This window comes from Sylvia atricapilla, chromosome 1 (assembly GCF_009819655.1).
Source record: "Sylvia atricapilla isolate bSylAtr1 chromosome 1, bSylAtr1.pri, whole genome shotgun sequence".
NCBI classification, from domain to species: domain Eukaryota; kingdom Metazoa; phylum Chordata; class Aves; order Passeriformes; family Sylviidae; genus Sylvia; species Sylvia atricapilla.
In genome coordinates, this window is record NC_089140.1 from 152,354,039 (window position 1) to 152,371,434 (window position 17,396).

Genomic DNA, 17,396 nt, shown 5'->3' on the forward strand with positions numbered 1-17,396 from the left:
ACCTGGAGAAGGGAAGGATCCAGAGAAACGTTTCCAGAGGTTAAAGGTGCTCCAGGAAAGCTGGAAAGGGAATTTGGACAAGGGACAGAGGGACAGGACACAGGGAATGGCTTCCCGCTGCCAGAGGGCAGGGATGGATGGGAGTTTGGGAATTCTTCTCTGTCAGGATGGTGAAGAGTTGGAATGGAATTCCCAGAGAAGCTGTGGCTGCCCCTGGATCCCTGGAATTGCCCAAGGACAGGGGTTGGAACATCCTGGGATAGTGGGAAGTGTCCCTGCCCATGGAAAAGGCGGGAATTCCGTGATCCTTAATGTCCCTTCCCACCCAAACCATTCCAGTTCCTTCCCCTTGGATGACCAGGATGGATTTATTCCACTTTTTTTTACCAGAGAAGGGAGGAGAAATACGGAGGTGAAGCCAAAATTTTTCCAGGCTGGAGACGGTTGGAGGAACATCTCTAAATCCTCCAAAACCCTCGGAAAAACGGGAACGAAGAGCACGGCACGGGAGCAGGAGTGTGGCGGGTCCAGCTTCCACGGGCTGGACAATCTGGGGGCTTTCCTGATGGAATTTTCCCACTTTTCTGCCTGCTGGAGATAAGAGGAACATGGATATTGGTGTGGCCAAACGGAGATCTCTGCGGATTTCCAGAACACGGAAAATTTGGGATCTCTCCTGGGCTCCGTGAGGGCTCCGAGCTCTGGGGATGGTGCCGGATCATTCCCAAAACGTCATCGGATAATTGGGAATTGCGGGAAAGCCTCTCCCAGATGAGGATTCCGAGAGGGCACCTCATTAACGCCGGCGCTTAACGAGTTCCTCCCGCCCGGAGAGGAGGCTGGGAATGGATCCAAGGGTTCTCTCCACCTGAAGGGGCAGTGGGAAAGGGAAAAACCAGGATTTTCCACGGAAGGGATGCACAGCTGCAGCCTGGAGGATCGTTTTCCATGGTTTTGGTCGTTTTCCGTGTTTTTCATGGCCAACAGGAATGGTGGGGGAGATGTCCATCCTTGGAGATCACGGAATTTGGGCTCTGAATGGGAGAATTCCAAGTTCCCCGTGCTTGAGGGAGGAAGGGAACGTGGTCAAATCCAAATCCATCCCGAAATATTAGGAATATTATGGAAAAACGGGTTATAAAAACTGGAATTTCCCATCTCCCACCTGGAATAAGGACTGAAACCTCGGAACAGGGAGGAGGGAGTGTTCTGGTGGATTTTTTTGGGTGGGATAAAGATGCTCTTTTCCCTAATTCCTGCATCCTCATCCTAAATTTCTTCCTCCTTTTCCTGCTCCGCTGTCCCATTGGCTGTTTTCCATGGCCGGCAGGAATGGTGGGAGAGATGTCCATCCTTGGAGATCACGGAATTTGGACTCTGAATGGGGGAATTCCAAGTTTCCCGTGCTTGGGGAGGAAGGGAATGTGGTCAAATCCAAATCCATCCCGAAATATTAGGAATATTATGGAAAAACGGGTTATAAAAACTGGAATTTCCCATCTCCCACCTGGAATAAGGACTGAAACCTCGGAAGAAGGGAGGAGGGAATGTTCTGGCTCTCCTGGTGGATTTTTTGGGGGGGTGGGGTAAAGATGCTCTTTTCCCTAATTCCTGCATCCTCATCCTAAATTTCTTCCCCCTTTTCCCGTTTCCTTTCCTCCTGTGCCTAGGGAAGCTCCTGTAGCACAAATATCCAAGATTTTTGTGGTTTTTTTCGTGGAAAATGAACCTTCCTCATCCTCGCTGCCCATCCAGGCCGAGTTTTGAGGAGCATCCAAGGGGTGTGAGCCTCTGGAATCCGCTCCTCCCGCCAGAGGAGCCTCTGGAAGCAGCAGATGCTCCCGGCACCTGCCAAGTCACTCTCCCGGGGCGGGTTTTGGGATGATTTTTTTTTTTTTTCTTTGCTCTTTGGGAATTCCTTGGGCAGAAGTTCCATCCAAGGAGTGGCAGGAGGTGGAAGCGTTCGGGTTCCTCGCGTGATTCCGGGGCCAGGGGAGGATTTTTTGGGTGGAATGTTGGTGACTGAGTTCCCTGATGGAGTTTCCCCAAAGTGAAATATCCGTGTTTTAATCCATGGACTGGGAGGGGGAAAAAAACCACCACATTTGTTTCTGGTGTTTTTGGTTTTGTTTTTGTTTGTTTGTTTGTTTTGGGGTTTTTTTTGTTGTTTTTGGTTTTTTTTTTTTTGGAAGTTTTGAGGATATTTAGGTCTGTTTGGAATTTTGGAGTTTATTCGGTTTATTCAGTGTGTTTGAATTCCCAGTAAAACTTTGGAATGGGCTCATTATTCCCTGTGGGAACCCTCGGAGCCCCAGGGGTGGTTCTTGGAGGGTTTTTTTTTCTGCATCATCCGGAGGGAACTGGATCCACTGGGATCCACTGGAATGTGAAGGTGGATCCATTCGTGGCTCTGGATACAAACTCGTGGTTTAGCAGCAGCACAAAATCATGGAATGCTTTGGGTGGGAAGAGGACCTTCAAGATCCTGGAATTCCATGGGCAGGGACACTTCCCACCGCTATCCCAGTGTGCTCCAGTTCCTGGCCTTGGACAATCCCAGGGATCCAGGGGGCAGCCACAGCTTCTCTGGGAATTCCATCGCAGCCAGGAACTCCTTCCCAATATCCCAGATCCCCTCTGCCGGTTTGAACCATTCCCTGTGTCCTGTGCCTCCATCCCTTGTCCCGAATTCCCTCTCCAGCTCTCCTGGAGCATTAGGCACTGGAAGAAGCTCTGAGGTTTCCCTAGATCCTTCCCTTCTCCAGGCTGGACATTCCCAGCCTCTCTCCAACCCTTGGAGCATCTCCGTGACCTCCCCTCTGGAATCGCTCCAACACCTCCACATCCTCCTGCTGGATGCAGAATTCCAGGTGGGATCTCACCGGAGCAGGACAGAATTCCCCCCCTTTTCCCGCTTCCCACAGCTCTGAGCAGGAAAGCATCAACGGGCGAGGAGGAGGTTTGGGAAGAGGGGAGAAGCTGGGGAGCATTCCCGGTTTTCCCACTTCCCTTTCCCTCCTCCCGGCAGCCTGGAGCGACAGATTCCACGCTGACTGTGCCGAGCCCCCGGATCACGGATCCCGGGCACGAGTCACGCGACGGGAGCGATTTATATCCAGGGAACATATGGCCCCGCTTCCCTGCGGAGAACAAACCCTTCCCTCCATTTCCCCTCCTCCTTTTCCTCTCACATCCCAAGAAACAACCCCGGATCGTTGTTTTTCCCTGGATTTGGGAGCAGGGCAGGGAGCTGGGAGCAGAAATTCCACGCAAATCTCGGATTTTTTTTTTTTTTTCCTCCTACAAAGGATTGAAGGATTTTGCTGCTGCGGTGGTGGTGGAGAAGGGAGAAGGGGGGGAATGTTCTTTTCCCAAATGGGATTTGCTGTCTGGAGCGCCCGTCTTGGAGCTCGGAATGTTTTCCAGCCTTATCTCCCGGTCCTAAAAATAATCCCAGGAAGAGGGGGAGAGCTGCTTCCGTGCTTTTCTCCCTCTCGGAGAGGCAGCGGGAGGTCATCGGATATTTCATTTTACACCTTCCCATTCCTCCCGTCATCCCAGGGATATTTTAATTTTTTGGGGGGGGGGGATCCTCCCCAGGGATTTTTTTTTTAAATTTATTTACTTTTTAGGGATCGAATTCCACAGGGAGTTAAACAGACTCGACGTCCCGGTGGGGGAAAACAAGGATTCCTTGTTTCCATCCCAAATCCTCCTCCTGGAGATTCCTGCCTCATCCCCAATCCCAGCCGTGCCGGGAGGGGAATCAAATGACGACAGGTGGCCTCAGGATCACCTGCTCCCCGCCAGCTGCCGCTTCCCAAAAACCATTCCAAAGCTCCAACTCGGGATTTCCAAGGAATTCGACCCCTGTGCCCGATGTTTGTGTGGCTCTGGCAAAGGAGGGAGGAGGAGGAGGAGGAATATTTTTCTCTCCGGCTCAGATTTGCTGTTTGCAGTTCCCTGCTCTGTTTTGTTTTTTTTTTTTTCTCCCGACCTCATTCCATGAATGTTTTGGAGTTCAAAAAAAGGCACGGGATGTGCTTGGAGCCGCGCTCGGGGCCGGGCTCAGCAAGGAAAACAAAACTCCTTCCAAGTTTTCTCCTCGGTGCCGCTTTTCCCTTTGGTTTGTTGTGGATTGTTCCTCATTCCTTTGGTTGTTGTTATTTTTTTTTGTTGTTTTTTGGGGTTTTTTGTCATGGAATATTTCCTTTTTCCTCCTTTTTCCTTTTTCATTTCTTCAGTGGGAAATCTCGGGAAAGTCAGGCTTGGAACTGGGATTTAAAGTTATTCCATCCTGGAATTCGAAGTTATTTTAATCCATTCTGGATTTAAAAAGTTATTCCGTTCTGGAATTTATTTTAAGGATGTGTATTTAGATTTTATTTTCCCCACGTTAAGTCCATAAAGTATCGGCCTCTTGAATTCCACCCCCTCGCCACAAAAAAAAGGGAATTTTTACTGGTTTGTGGGAATTTTTGTCCTTTTCCTGATGTTTCCCGACCTCTGTGACTTTGGGGATCCCACTTTTCCAGTCTTCATCCACGCTTGGGCTTTTCCTCCACCCAGGCTCTTAAGTTTTTTAAGTTTAAAGCTTTTTAAATTTAAAGCTTTTTAAGTTTAAAGCTTTCAATTGAATCTTTTCCCTCGGGATTGGGACTAACGGAATTTTTTTTTTTTATGGAAATGAGTTTTTCCCTGAGGAGCTGAAAAACAGGAGTTCAAGGAAAGGGTGTTTTGGGCATGTGGTGAGGAGGGTCAGGATTCAGCAGCTGCCACCGGAATTTTTTCCTGCTCCTTTTCCCTCTCTGCCTCCCCCCTCCCCCCCCCCCAGCTGTCACTGCCCCAAAAAGCCAAACTTGGCCTTTTTTCCCTTAAAAAACCCCTCCGAAATCTGGGATATCCATCATGGAATGGTTCGGGTGGGAAGGGAAAAAAAATCCCATCCAGTCCTCCTGGGAACTTTCCACTATCCCAAGTTGCTCCAACCTGGCTTTGGAGAATTTCAGGGATGGGGCAGCCACAGTTCCTCTGGGAATTCCATTTTCCAGAATTTCAGGGCCTCTCCACCATCCCACGGAGGAATTCCTTCCCAGTATCCCATTTTTCCCTGACCTCTGGCAATGGGAACTCATTCTCTGCGTCCGGATGAGCCAAGAGAACAAAAATTGGGAATTTAAAAAAAAAAATCAGTTTAGCTGATCCTGCACGAATCCCTCTCTCAAGGCAGCAGCAAAACCACCAGGAATTCTGGGAAAAATAAGGAAAAATTACATCCTTTCCTATATTTTTTTCCCGGAATTTTCCGGCCAGGTGTTTGCAGAGTTGGATTTCTGGCCCCTTGATGTTTTTCTTTATTCCCATTAATCGTCTTTTCCTCGGAAGATTCCGATTGGAAAAGCGGAAGTGAGGTTAATTTATCGCGGATTTTTTTAGGAAGTGTCTGAGCCAGCGTTGGCAAAGTCCCACTCGGATCATCTTCGCTCCGATTCCTGGGAAGTTCAGGAAAGTGGAAAATTTGGGATTTGGGAGCAAATGAGGGCTGATTTGAGGAGTGGGATTTCGTGGAATGCCGCCGTCCAAAACGATCCCGTCCTCAAGGTGGGAATCGCCTCGGAGGTTGGAAAATCGGCTCTTCCCATCCCAAAATTGCCCCACAAAGCTTTTCCAAGTCCTCTCAGTTGGAAAGGTGGAATTTGGATCCTTTGGTTTGGATCTGGCCTGGATTTGGTTTGGACGGAACCCAATGAGGACCTAAAGATTTACTAAAAAAGATTTTTTGAAAGGTATCACAAAGTTCTCCTGGGATAATGGGTCTTCTGGGGGCATCTTCAGTGCTTGAAACTTCTTATCCATGAAAAACCTCCGAGGTTTTTTGGGAATGCTGTCCCAGAACCTTGGAGAAGATGTTGGATGGGCGTCCTGCACCCTCCAGGCCTTTCCCTGGGATCTCCAGCTCCTCTTTCCACCCCATCCTATTCCATTATCCCATCCCATTCCATTATCCCATACCATGCCACCCCATTATCCCATCCCATTATCCCATCCCATTCCATCCTATCCCATCCCATTATCCCATCCCATCCCATCCCATCCCATTATCCGATTATCCCATCCCATTCCATCCCATCCCATCCCATTATCCCATCCCATTCCATCCTATCCCATCCCATTATCCCATCCTATCCGATCCTATTCTCCCATCCCATCCCATTCTCCCATCCCATTCTCCCATCCCATCCTATTCCATCCTATTATCCCATCCTATCCAATCCCATTCTCCCATCCCATCCCATCCCATTATCCGATTATCCCATCCCATTATCCCACCCCATTATCCTGTCCCATTATCCCATCCCATCCAATCCCATTCTCCCATTCCATCCCATTATCCCACCCCATTATCCCATCCCATTATCCCATCCCATCCCATTATCCTATTATCCCATCCCATCATGTCCTCCAGCGCCTCTCCCACCATTTTTGGGATCCTGATCCCGCTCCCTCTCCCGCCCCTCGGCAAAAAGAATTCCCACCCTTCCGCCCTCGCTCGCCCTGTTCCCTTTAAATCCAAACTTTTCCAGGGCTGATATCCCCAAGCCCTTGACCTCTCCGAGGTTTAATAAGCGATTAAAAGAAGTGATTAATTGGCGTCGGGAGAGATACGGGATCACAAAAGCCTCCGGATAAAATTCCAGAGCTCCTTTGAGAGGCTGGAGGTCATCCTGCCTCCGTTTTCGCTCCGTTCATCCCGGGCTCTTTGCCTTATCAGCTCTCCAGCAGCAGCTTCCTAAATTCCAATTTTTTTTTTTTTTTTTTTTTTTTTTCTCCTTGGAGTTTAAAGGAGACGCCGGCGCTGTGAAGTTCGGATCGAGAGGGTCGGAAAGCGGATAACACAGGAAAAAAAAAAGAAAAATTCCATCATTTTCCTTTTCTGAAGCTGCTCTTTGAAGCCTCCAGGGTTGTTTTTTTTTGAGGGTTTTTTTTTTTTTTTGGGAGTTTTATCCCTGTGTCCTCCAGGCCAGAACGGATGGGACAATGCCAAAAACACGGATGCAGAGCTGGGAGATGGGAGGGGTAGGAATGTTTCTCGTGGCTTCGTTCCGTTCTCCACACCAAAAAAATAATAATTCCTCAAAAAAAAGAGGAAAAAACCACCCAGGGCAGGGCAGGGTGATCCTTCCCTGCTCCTGGGGATTTCCTGACCTTGGAATATCCCGTTGGAAAGCTCCTGTCCTCCTCGAGCTCGTCTAATTCTCCTTTGAACCTGTTTGTGGGGTTTGGCTGCGTTTGCCGAATTCCACGGCTTAATTGGGAGAGAGGGAAAGTCATTTCCCGGAGTTGTCCTTGAAACTCCGGAGCAACCAATTAAAGGGGGGGAGGAAAAAAAAAAAAAAGTGTGGAATCATTCCCTGCACCTCTTTTCAGGAATAACGAGAAAATCAGGGTTTTTCCGAAATAGTCTTTTGGCTGGTTTTAAGGCTTCTTTGGGAATTTTTTTCCCTCTGAGGGTGAGGTTTGTGGAACTTCCCAGAGAAGTTGTGGATCTCTGGAAGTGTCCAAGAGCGAGTTGGAAAAGGATTGGAGGGACCTGGGATAGTGGAAGTTGTTCCTGTCCACGGAATGGGGTTGAGCGAGACGGTCTTGAAAGGTCCCTTCGGATCCCATTCCATGATTTGTGGGGCTCAGTCTCATCCCAGAGCTCGGGGATTTTGATTCCCAGTGGAATCACAGCGGCAGGGATGGGATTTTGGATTTCATAGACCATCACTATTTTGGAACCTTTGGACGGGGCTTGATCCAGCGCCGGGGAATGTCGGATTCCCTCCTGGATTCCATCTCCTGATTCTCCGGCAGAATCAGCCAATGGGAATGCTCATTTTCCCATGGATTTCCTCACAGTTTGCCCGGACTCACGGACGTCATAATTCCATAAATTCCATTTGCAGCCACCCTCAGTCGCTTGAGCGCCAAAGCAATTCCTTGATCCATCCGAATACCAATATTTAAAATTATCCAGGTATTTATTCCTGGCAGAGGAGCTGCAATTCCAAGCTGGCAGAGAAACCCGGAAGCTTCATCCCTACACAAAAAAAATAAAATTCCTCCTCCATGGTTTGGCTCCCAAAATTGCTGAGGAGGAGCTTTGGCCAACCAGGAGCTTTCCCAGAGCGCATTCCAAGCCTTGGCGCATCCCAGGACGCGTTATCCCGGTTTTACCGGGGCTTGGAATCGCTCCAGGGGTGTCGTTTGGGGTGCAAATCATTCCCGAGTTGCAAATCCCAGGATTGTATCTCCGGCAAATCAAAGGGGGAAGTTGAGCTCCGGCGCCGTCGGATCCCTGCACTCCGCCTCTTCCAGAGCAGCTGGATGAGCAGGAATATCCCAGATTTTTTTGGGTTTCCGGTGATCTGCGGATAAATTAATGATCCTCAGGGTCCTGCCGCTCCTTTCCCGTCCTTAAATTCCACTGGGATAATTAAATGTCTGGTGGTTTTCCAGCCGACGGCGAAAGGGAACGGTTGGGACGGTGCAGGGTGGGAGGGAAAGGTCTTGAGATGCCTTCAAACCTCCCCATGGAGCAGGAAAAAAAGGATCCTCGAAGTCCTTGGAATGGTGACGGAAAGAGGAAGTCCCCACTGGTGTCAAAATCGGGAATTTGAAACTAAAAACGGGGAGATTCCGTTGGATTTCGGGAAGGAATTTGGTTACGGTGACGGGTGATGAGAGCCTGGAATGGAATTCCCAGGAAAGCTGCCCCCAAGGGGATGGGGCAGCTCTAATTAAGTTGATTTTCCCTTAATTAACGAATTCCCCCTCCTTTTTTAAGCACCGTGACATCTCCATCTCTGGCTGGAATTTCTCCCGTCTCTGCATTCCCAGCCCTGGATTTCTTTTCCCATCCCAACTCTCGCAGGAGCTGGATCAGCTCCCGGATTTCCTCTCTTTATGGATTTATTTCATTGCTCAGGGATCGATCCCGACGCCAGCCGGGAAACTGCTGAGCAAAGCAGGGACAAAGCTCTTCATCATCATCATCATCATCATCCAGAGGAGGTTTTTTTCCCTGGTGGATCAGCCTCTTGGAGATGCTTTTCCCAAAAAACCCAAAAACCTCCTTGCGTCGATGTTTCGCAGGAACCGAAATTTGTGGGATAATGGGGGTTTTTTTGGGAATTTTTATGGTGAGAAGGTCATTAAAGTCTTGTAGGATCGCGGAAACCTCGAGTGGGTTGGGATGGACTTTTGAAGGTCATCAATCCCGACTTTCCCACTGGACCAGGTTGCTCCAATCCCACTCCAGCCTGGATTTAAGCTGGGTTTTAAGGAGCTGGAATTTGTGTCGCTGAGGTTCCTTTGGTCCCTCCCTCGGTGTCACTTCGGTGTCACCTCAGTGTCACTCCCGGCACCGGGATTAATTCCATGACCTGACCTGGCTTTGGATGAGCTTAAATTTCCCGGCATTCCACACCTAAAACGAGCTGGAATTTATTGATGGCTGCAGCCCAAGAGGGAAAAAACGGCTGAAAAAGCGTTTTTTTGGGATCAGAGAGAAACGGGATTTCCTCATCAATTCCCGGGATTTTAGTCGGGAAGGAGCAGCTCCAAGAGAAGATCTGAAGGGAGGAAGTTGGAGGAGTTGTTTTAAATTCCTGGATTGTCCAAAAAGAAGGAAATTAAGTTCAAGCAGGATCAGCTTTACCCGGAGTTGAGGTTATCAGAGGAACAGAGATGAGGGGGAAGGGTTTGGAATTAAAAATGGAGACTGGGATCTGGGAAGGAATTCTCCCCCATGAGGATGATGAGGGGCCAGGATGGAATTCCTGGAAAAAATATGGATGCCCCTGGATCCCTGGAATTGTTCCAGGCCAGGCTGGATGGGGCTTGGAGCAACCTGGGATAGCAGGAAGTTGTCCCTACCTGTGGAATTCCATGATCTTTAGGCCCCTTTCCAAACCATTCCATGATGGAGCAGAGGATTTCTCCCGCTGTCTTGGAGTAGCTTTTTCCAGCTGGGAATGCAGAATTGAAGGGTTTTTTTCCCAGGTTTTTCCAAACTTCATGGCTCCTGGTGATTGGGTTGTTACGGATCGAGGCCAGGAGCTGCATCCTCCCGGATCCTGAGCTCTGATTGTGCCGGACATTCCCTCCTGTCCTTAGGGATTGGATTTAAAAAAAAAAAAAAAAAAAATTGGGATTTGACCTGGCTTTGTGTGTGGCCACGTCCCAGAAATTCCCAGTGGAGAGGAGGGAATTCTGCTCCTCTGACCTGCTCAGGTGAGATCCCACCTGGAATTCTGCATCCAGCTCCAGGATCCAACAGCAGAAGGATGTGGAGCTGCTGGAGCAATTCCAGAGGAGGCCACGGAGATGCTCCAAGGGTTGGAGCCAGGCTGGGAGAGCTGGGAATGTCCAGCCTGGAGAAGGGAAGGATCCAGGGAAACCTTTCCAATGCCTCAAGGGGCTCCAGGAGAGTGGGAGAGGGACTTGGGACAAGGGATGGAGGGACAGGACACAGGGAATGGCTTCCCAGTGGGAAAGTGGAAATTCAGGTGGGATATTGGGAAGGAATTCTTGGCTGTGAGGGCGGTGAGGGGCTGGGATGGAATTCCCACAGAATCTGCGGCTGCCCCTGGATCCCTGGAAGTGCCGAGGCAGGACTCAGAGCTCCTGGATGGGATCAGCGGGATCATTTATTCCCAAGGCTGATCCCGTGATCTCTCCCCACAGGGAGAACACGCGGAATCCTCGGTGTTCCAATTTCCGGGAACCAATTCCTGGGGAAGATTCCAGGGAGACCTCAGAGCTCCTTCCAGTGCCTCAAGGGGCTCCAGGAGAGCTGGAGAGGGACTTCGGGAAAAGGGATGGAGGGACAGGACACAGGGAATGGCTTCCCACTGCCAGAGGGCAGGGATAGATGGGATATTGGGAAGGAATTCTTGGCTGTGAGAGGCTGGGATGGAATTCCCAGAGAATCTGTGGCTGCCCCATCCCTGGAAGTGTCCAAGGCCAGCTTGGAGCGACCTGGGATGGTGGGAGGTGTCCCTGCTCATGGAAAGGTGTTGGAAGAAGCTCCTCAAAGGTCCATCCCGCAGGGAAAAAATTCCATGGTTTTCCATGATAACCGCCATTACTCTGGTGTGTTGGACCTGAGGTCCAGCCACCGTGGGGTTGCACCTGGAATTTTGGGGAGAGGGCGCTCAATTTCCCAAAATCCCACGGCAAGGGGCAGGACCGCCGCCATTCCACGGCTCGGCTTTTCCGGAGCAAACAGCAGAATTTTCCAGAGCCGTTTTCCCATTCTCCATGGAGGATCCACTCCCTCTCCCAGCCCTCATTCCACAATTTTTTAAAATTCCATTTAACATTCCATTCCTGTGCCCTGAGCAGGCGACTCCTCCTCCTCTGTGGGAAAATCCGGAATATTTTTCCTTAACTCCATCCCATTCCAAGCTTTCCCTAAGAACAATCTGCTTTTTTTTGGTGCTTGCCCTGATTTTTTTGGGGTTTTTTTTTTCCCATCAGGAAAATCCAAGAACGATTCCACCTTTCAGGTTAATGATTTCCCTGAAAATGGAATTGCTGGTGCGGAAAAACGCCCCGGCGTCAGACCTGGATATTCCCTGGTTTATTGCTGACGCGCAGGGATTCAATTCCCGGGTTTTCCAAGGAAATTGTGGAGTTTTTTTCTATATTTTTCTATATTTTCGATCGAGGAATTGTGGGAGTTTTTATTCTATATTTTAATTCAAACATTCCTGAAAAATCAGTAGTAAATAAATTAAAAAAATAAAAAATTAGTGTAATAATTAAAGGAGTAATAATAAAGCGGGTCATAAATAAAATAATGGGGATAACGAATAAAATAAAGGGCGTAATAATGAACGTTAATTAATTAATTAATAATAAATGCAACAGCAGGCAGGGGTTGGAACGGATGAGCTTTAAAAGCTCCTTTCACCCCATTTAATAATTCCGTGATTAATTTAAATTTTTATGACCGTTTTAGGAGGGGTTTAATTGATTTCGAGCGGGGAAAGAAGATGAGGAGTAAGATGGGAAATAAGGGAATTGTCCTCTCCTGGGAATTTTGCACTGATGGGAGGATTTGGGTTCTTGGATCTCTTTTCTGGATTTTTTTGGATTTTTTGGAATTATTTTTGTTGTTGTTTTTTGTTTTTGTTTTGGTTTGTTTTGGGGGGGTTTTTCTTGGGGTTTTTTTAATTGGTTTTTTTGGGATTTGGATTTTGGTGGTTTGCAACTCCAAAGGGATCCCCTGGGAGTGGGAAATTTGGGGAGCAGAGCCCCCCCCAAGATCCCCAAAACCTCGCCGTGAATTGGGAATTTGAATTGCTCCTCATAAAAACATGGAATGGTTTTGGATGGGCCCTTCAAAATCATCCCATTCCTTTCCCTGGCCACACCCCAGCCTTTCCATATCCTGGGAATCCCAAATCTGGGACGGTTCTTTGGCCAATCCCAGTTCTCCAAAGCTGGAAGTTGCAGTTCCGTGCCGGATCGGATCCGAGTTTTCTGAAAATAGACCAGCCACGATTTAGGATCAACTCCCCTCCGACTCCTTTTAGTCTCTGTTCTACTGGGAAAAGCTTAATTGTGGATTTTCCTCTCTTTTCCGAGAGGAATTGGATGCATTTCCATCCTTTCGGGGGGTTTGATCCAAGCTGGGAAAAAACCCACTCCCTGAAAATCCCACTCTTTTTTTTTTTTTCCATCCAGAGGTTTAAATCCTGTTGGAAAAACGAGCTGGACCAGCTGAGGGCTCCTCTCCAGGGAATTTTTTTAATTTTTTTTTTTCCTTGCCGATTGGGCATTTCTGAAGAGCCTCCAGGGAGGATTCATTCCCGGGAAAAGGCGTTGGGATGGGATCCGTCGTTGTCTGACTCCCCGGATGCGTCAGGTTTGAGTGGCACTTTCCTTGATAAGCCTCACTCGGCTCTTTATTTCTATTTCCAGACTTTCCTTAAAAGCCTTGGAAACGCAGACGAGGATAAATCCCAAATAACTTCGTTAAATTCCTTCCTTTTTTTTCCTTTTTTTCTTTTTTTTTTTCCATAAACCCACGCAAAAGAGGAATTTGAATAAAGACACAGATCCCAGAACGTCTCAGGTGCCTTCGGGATTTCAAGTGCAGCATTTGGGGAGATCTAAAAAATCAATGGAATTCTCTTGTGTTTTGGGGATTACGACTCCTTTTAATCCTCTTTGGAATTTCTAAGCTCCCGTTTTGCTGCTGGATGATCCCAAAAATCCCTTTTGTTGCGTTTCTGAAGTGAAGAGGCGGGGAGGGGTCAGGGCAACTGCAGGAAAACACGGAAAGGGGGGAAAAGGATGGAGAGCAGCCCTGGAGAGAAGGAATTTGGGAAGTGTTGGTGGGTGAGAAGCTCCACGGGATGCATCCATGTGCTCCAGTCCTGGAAATTCCCAAAGTTCTGGGGTCATCCCACAGTGTGGAAAAGGAAGGAATTCTGCTCCTCTGGCCCGCTCAGGTAGAACTCCATCTGGAATTCTGCGTCCAGCTCCAGGATCCAACATTGGGAGGATGTGGAGCTGCTGGAGCAATTCCAGAGGAGGCCACGGAGATGCTCCAAGGGTTGGAGCCAGGCTGGGAGAGCTGGGAATGTCCAGCCTGGAGAAGGGAAGGATCCAGGGACACCTCAGAGCCCCTTCCAGTGCCTGAAGGGGCTCCAGAAGAGCTGGAGAGGGACTTGGGATGAGGGATGGAGGGACAGGACACAGGGAATGGCTTCCCACTGCCAGAGGGCAGGGACAGATGGGATTTTGGGAAGGAATTCCTGGTTGGGAGGGTGGTGAGGGGCTGGGATGGAATTCCCAGAGAATCTGTGGCTGTCCCATCCCTGGAAGTGTCCAAGGCCGGGTTGGATGGGGCTTGGAGCAACCTGGGATGGGGGAAGGTGTCCCTGCCCATGGGACCACCCCATCCCATCCCACCCCATCCCATCCCATCCCTTGGAGGGTGGAGCCCACAGAGCCGACGCCTTTTCCCGGTGTGGAAATCAGGACAGAGGGAAGGAACTCAGGAATCTTTGTAGTGCCAAGGAGCTGAGCTGCTCCAGCTGAGACCTAAATCCATCATTTTGGAGTTTTTGTGGGAAATGTTGCCAGGTTTGGGATGCTCATGGAGGAGCTGGAATCCTCCAGTCGCCAGGTTGGCGATTCCAGTCTTTCCCATTCCCTCACGGAATTGCTTTGCTTTGATCCCAGGGTCTGGACCTTCAAGGGTCCAGTCGGATATTGGGGTGCGTTTTGCCGACTTGCTGGGTTTCCCTGGGAGCTGAAAATCAGGGATGGGTTGGAAAGCCTTTGGAAAATCCTCAGTTTTGTGGAAATGGTTCTGCAGGACTCGGTGGGGGTGGAAGGAAGAGTTGTGAAGTCGCTCCTCGTCCCGCGCACTCTGCGAGCGTCGATCACGGAAAAATTGGATAGTTGGGATTGGAAGGGATCTTGGTTGAATTTCCCCTTTCTCCTTGGTTTTTTCTGGATTGGAATGGGTGGGAATCATTGAGCCTCAGGCATGGGAGACTTTATAGGGATGGAAGGAAACATCAAATCGTTCTTCTCCACCCTGCGAGCGCCGAGTCATGACATCATGGGATGGTCGGGGTTGGGAAGGACCTTGGTTGAATTTTCCCTGTCTCCTTGGTTTTTTCCAGACTGGAATGGGTGGAAATCATTGAGTCTTGGACACAGGAAACTCAGTGGGGGGTAGAAGGAATAATTGTGAAATTGCTTTTCTCCACCCCGCGAGCGCCGAGTCACGACATCATTGGATGGTCGGGGTTGGGAAGGACCTCGGTTGAATTTTCCCTGTCTCCTTGGTTTTTTCCAGACTGGAATGGGTGGAAATCATTTAGTCTTGGACATGGGAGACTTGATGAGGGTGGACGGAAGAGTGGAGAAGTCATTCTTCATCCCGCACTTGCGTCAAATCATGAAATCATTGGATGGTCGGGGTTGGGAGGGACGTTGGTTGAATTTCCCTTTTCTCCTTGTTTTCTTCCGGACTGGAATGGGTGGAAATCATTTAGTCTTGGACACAGGAGACTCAGTGGGGGTAGAAGGAATAATTGTCAAATCGCTTTTCTCCACCCCACGAGCGCTGACTCACAGAACCATCATGGGATGGTTGGGGTTGGGAAGGACCTTGGTTGAATTTTTCCTGTCTCCTTGTTTTTTTCCAGACTGGAATGGGTGGAAATCACTGAGTCTTGGACACAGGAGACTCAGTGGAGGGTAGAAGGAATAATTGTGAAATTGCTTTTCTCCACCCTGCGAGCACCGAGTCACAACATCATTGGATGGTCAGGGTTGGGAAGGACCTCGGTTGAATTTTCCCTGTCTCCTTGGTTTTTTCCAGACTGGAACAGGTGGAAATCATTTAGTCTTGGACATGGGAGATTTGATGAGGGTGGAGGGAAGAGTGGAGGAGTTGCTCTTCATCCTGCACTTGCGTCAAATCATGGCATCATTGGATGATTTGGGTTGGGAGGGACCTTGGTTGAATTTCCCTTTTCTCCTTGGTTTCTTCCGGACTGGAATGGGTGGGAATCATTGAGTCCTGGACATAGGAGACTCAGTGGGGGGTAGAAGAAATAACTCAAATTACTTTTCTCCACCCCGCGAGCGCCGAGTCACAACATCATTGGATGGTCAGGGTTGGGAAGGACCTCGGTTGAATTTTTCCTGTCTCCTTGATTTTTTTCCAGACTGGAATGGGTGGATACCATTGAGTCTTGGACATGGGAGACTTGATGGGGGTGGACGGAAGAGTGAAGTCGTTCTTCATCCCGCACTTGCGTCAAATCACAAAATCATTGGATTCTTGGGGTTGGGAGTGACCTCAGTTGAATTTTCCCTGTCTCCTTGGTTTTTTCCATCCTGGAACAGGTGGAAATCATTGAGTCTTGGACACAGGAGTCTTGATGGAGGTGGAAGAAAAGTTGTCAAATTGCTTTTCTCCACCCCGCGAGCGCCGAGTCACAGAACCATCATGGGATGGTCAGGGTTGGGAGGGACCTCAGTTGAATTTTCCCCGTCTCCTTGTTTTTTTCCAGACTGGAATGGGTGGATACCATTGAGTCTTGGACATGGGAGACTTGATGAGGGTGGAGGGAAGAATGAAGTCGTTCTTCATCCCGCACTTGCATCAAATCACAAAATCATTGGATTCTTGGGGTTGGGAGTGACCTCAGTTGAATTTTCCCTGTCTCCTTGGTTTTTTCCAGCCTGGAATGTGTGGAAATCATTGAGTCTTGGACACGGGAGTCTTGATGGAGGTGGAAGGAAAAGTTGTCAAATCGCTTTTCTCCACCCCGCGAGCGCCGAGTCACAGAACCATCATGGGATGGTTGGGGTTAGGAGGGACCTGGGTGGAATTTTCCCTGTCTCCTTGATTTTGTTCCAGACTGGAATGGGTGGATACCATTGAGTCCTGGACACAGGAGACTTGATGAGGGTGGAGGGAAGAGTGGAGAAGTCGCTCTTCTTCATCCCGCACTTGTGTGGAATCATGAAATCATTTGATAGTCAAGGTTGGGAGCGACCTCAGTTGAATTTTCCCTGTCTCCTTGTTTTTTTTCCAGACTGGAATGGGTGGAAATCATCGAGCCTCGCACCCGGGAGCGGATGTACGCCAACCTCATCACGGGGGAGTGCGTGTGGGACCCTCCCGCCGGCGTGCGGATCAAACGCACCAATGAGAACCAGTGGTGGGAGCTCTTCGACCCCAACACCTCCCGCTTCTACTACTACAATGCCACCACGCAGAGGACGGTGTGGCACCGTCCCCAGAACTGCGACATCATCCCGCTGGCCAAGCTCCAGACGCTGAAGCAGAACACGGAATCGCCGCGGGCTTCCACGGAAAACAGCCCCGGCAGGAGCAGCAATGTCAGCAGGGAGGGAAGCACCAGCTCGTCCTTGGAGCAGGAGCTGGAGGCCAACGAGAAGGTGCAGGAGCAGAGGTCGAGCCGCCAGCCCAGCCAGTATTCCGTGGTGAAGGAGGAGACGGAAAGGTAAAAAGGTGGGATTGGGGGCGGGCGGGTGGGAGGAAATTTGGGAATTCTCGTCCCACGTCCTGCAGATTTTGTGGGTGATTGCCCTGGCTCATCTCCACCACAAAACGAGGAGAATAAGGGAGGAAAAAAAAATCAGGAAAAGGTGTTTCTCCACCTTTGGCACAATTTAGGTGTTCTCTGCGGGAAAGTTCCTCGAAGGAATGATTTCTCGCCCTCCGGAGCTCGTTTTTAGGATTGGAAATCCCGGTTTCGATGGATTGGAACTCCCTGAGGAGCTGGGATGATTCATGCCGCAGCCACGGCTTGTCCCACAGGTCTGGGGAGCTCCTGGCAGGGATT

The 17,396-nt window shown here is 49.5% G+C and overlaps 1 protein-coding gene across 1 annotated transcript in view; it reads left to right on the forward strand.

Annotated features, from left to right (window-relative positions):
* Positions 1–17,058, forward strand: part of LOC136361290 (rho GTPase-activating protein 39-like) — a 68,764-nt gene extending 51,706 nt beyond the window's left edge. The window contains exon 2 of the mRNA XM_066319139.1: positions 16,623–17,058. Coding sequence (XP_066175236.1) covers positions 16,623–17,058 — 436 coding nt within the window. The remainder of the gene's footprint in view (positions 1–16,622) is intronic.
* The last annotated feature ends 338 nt before the right edge of the window (positions 17,059–17,396 follow it).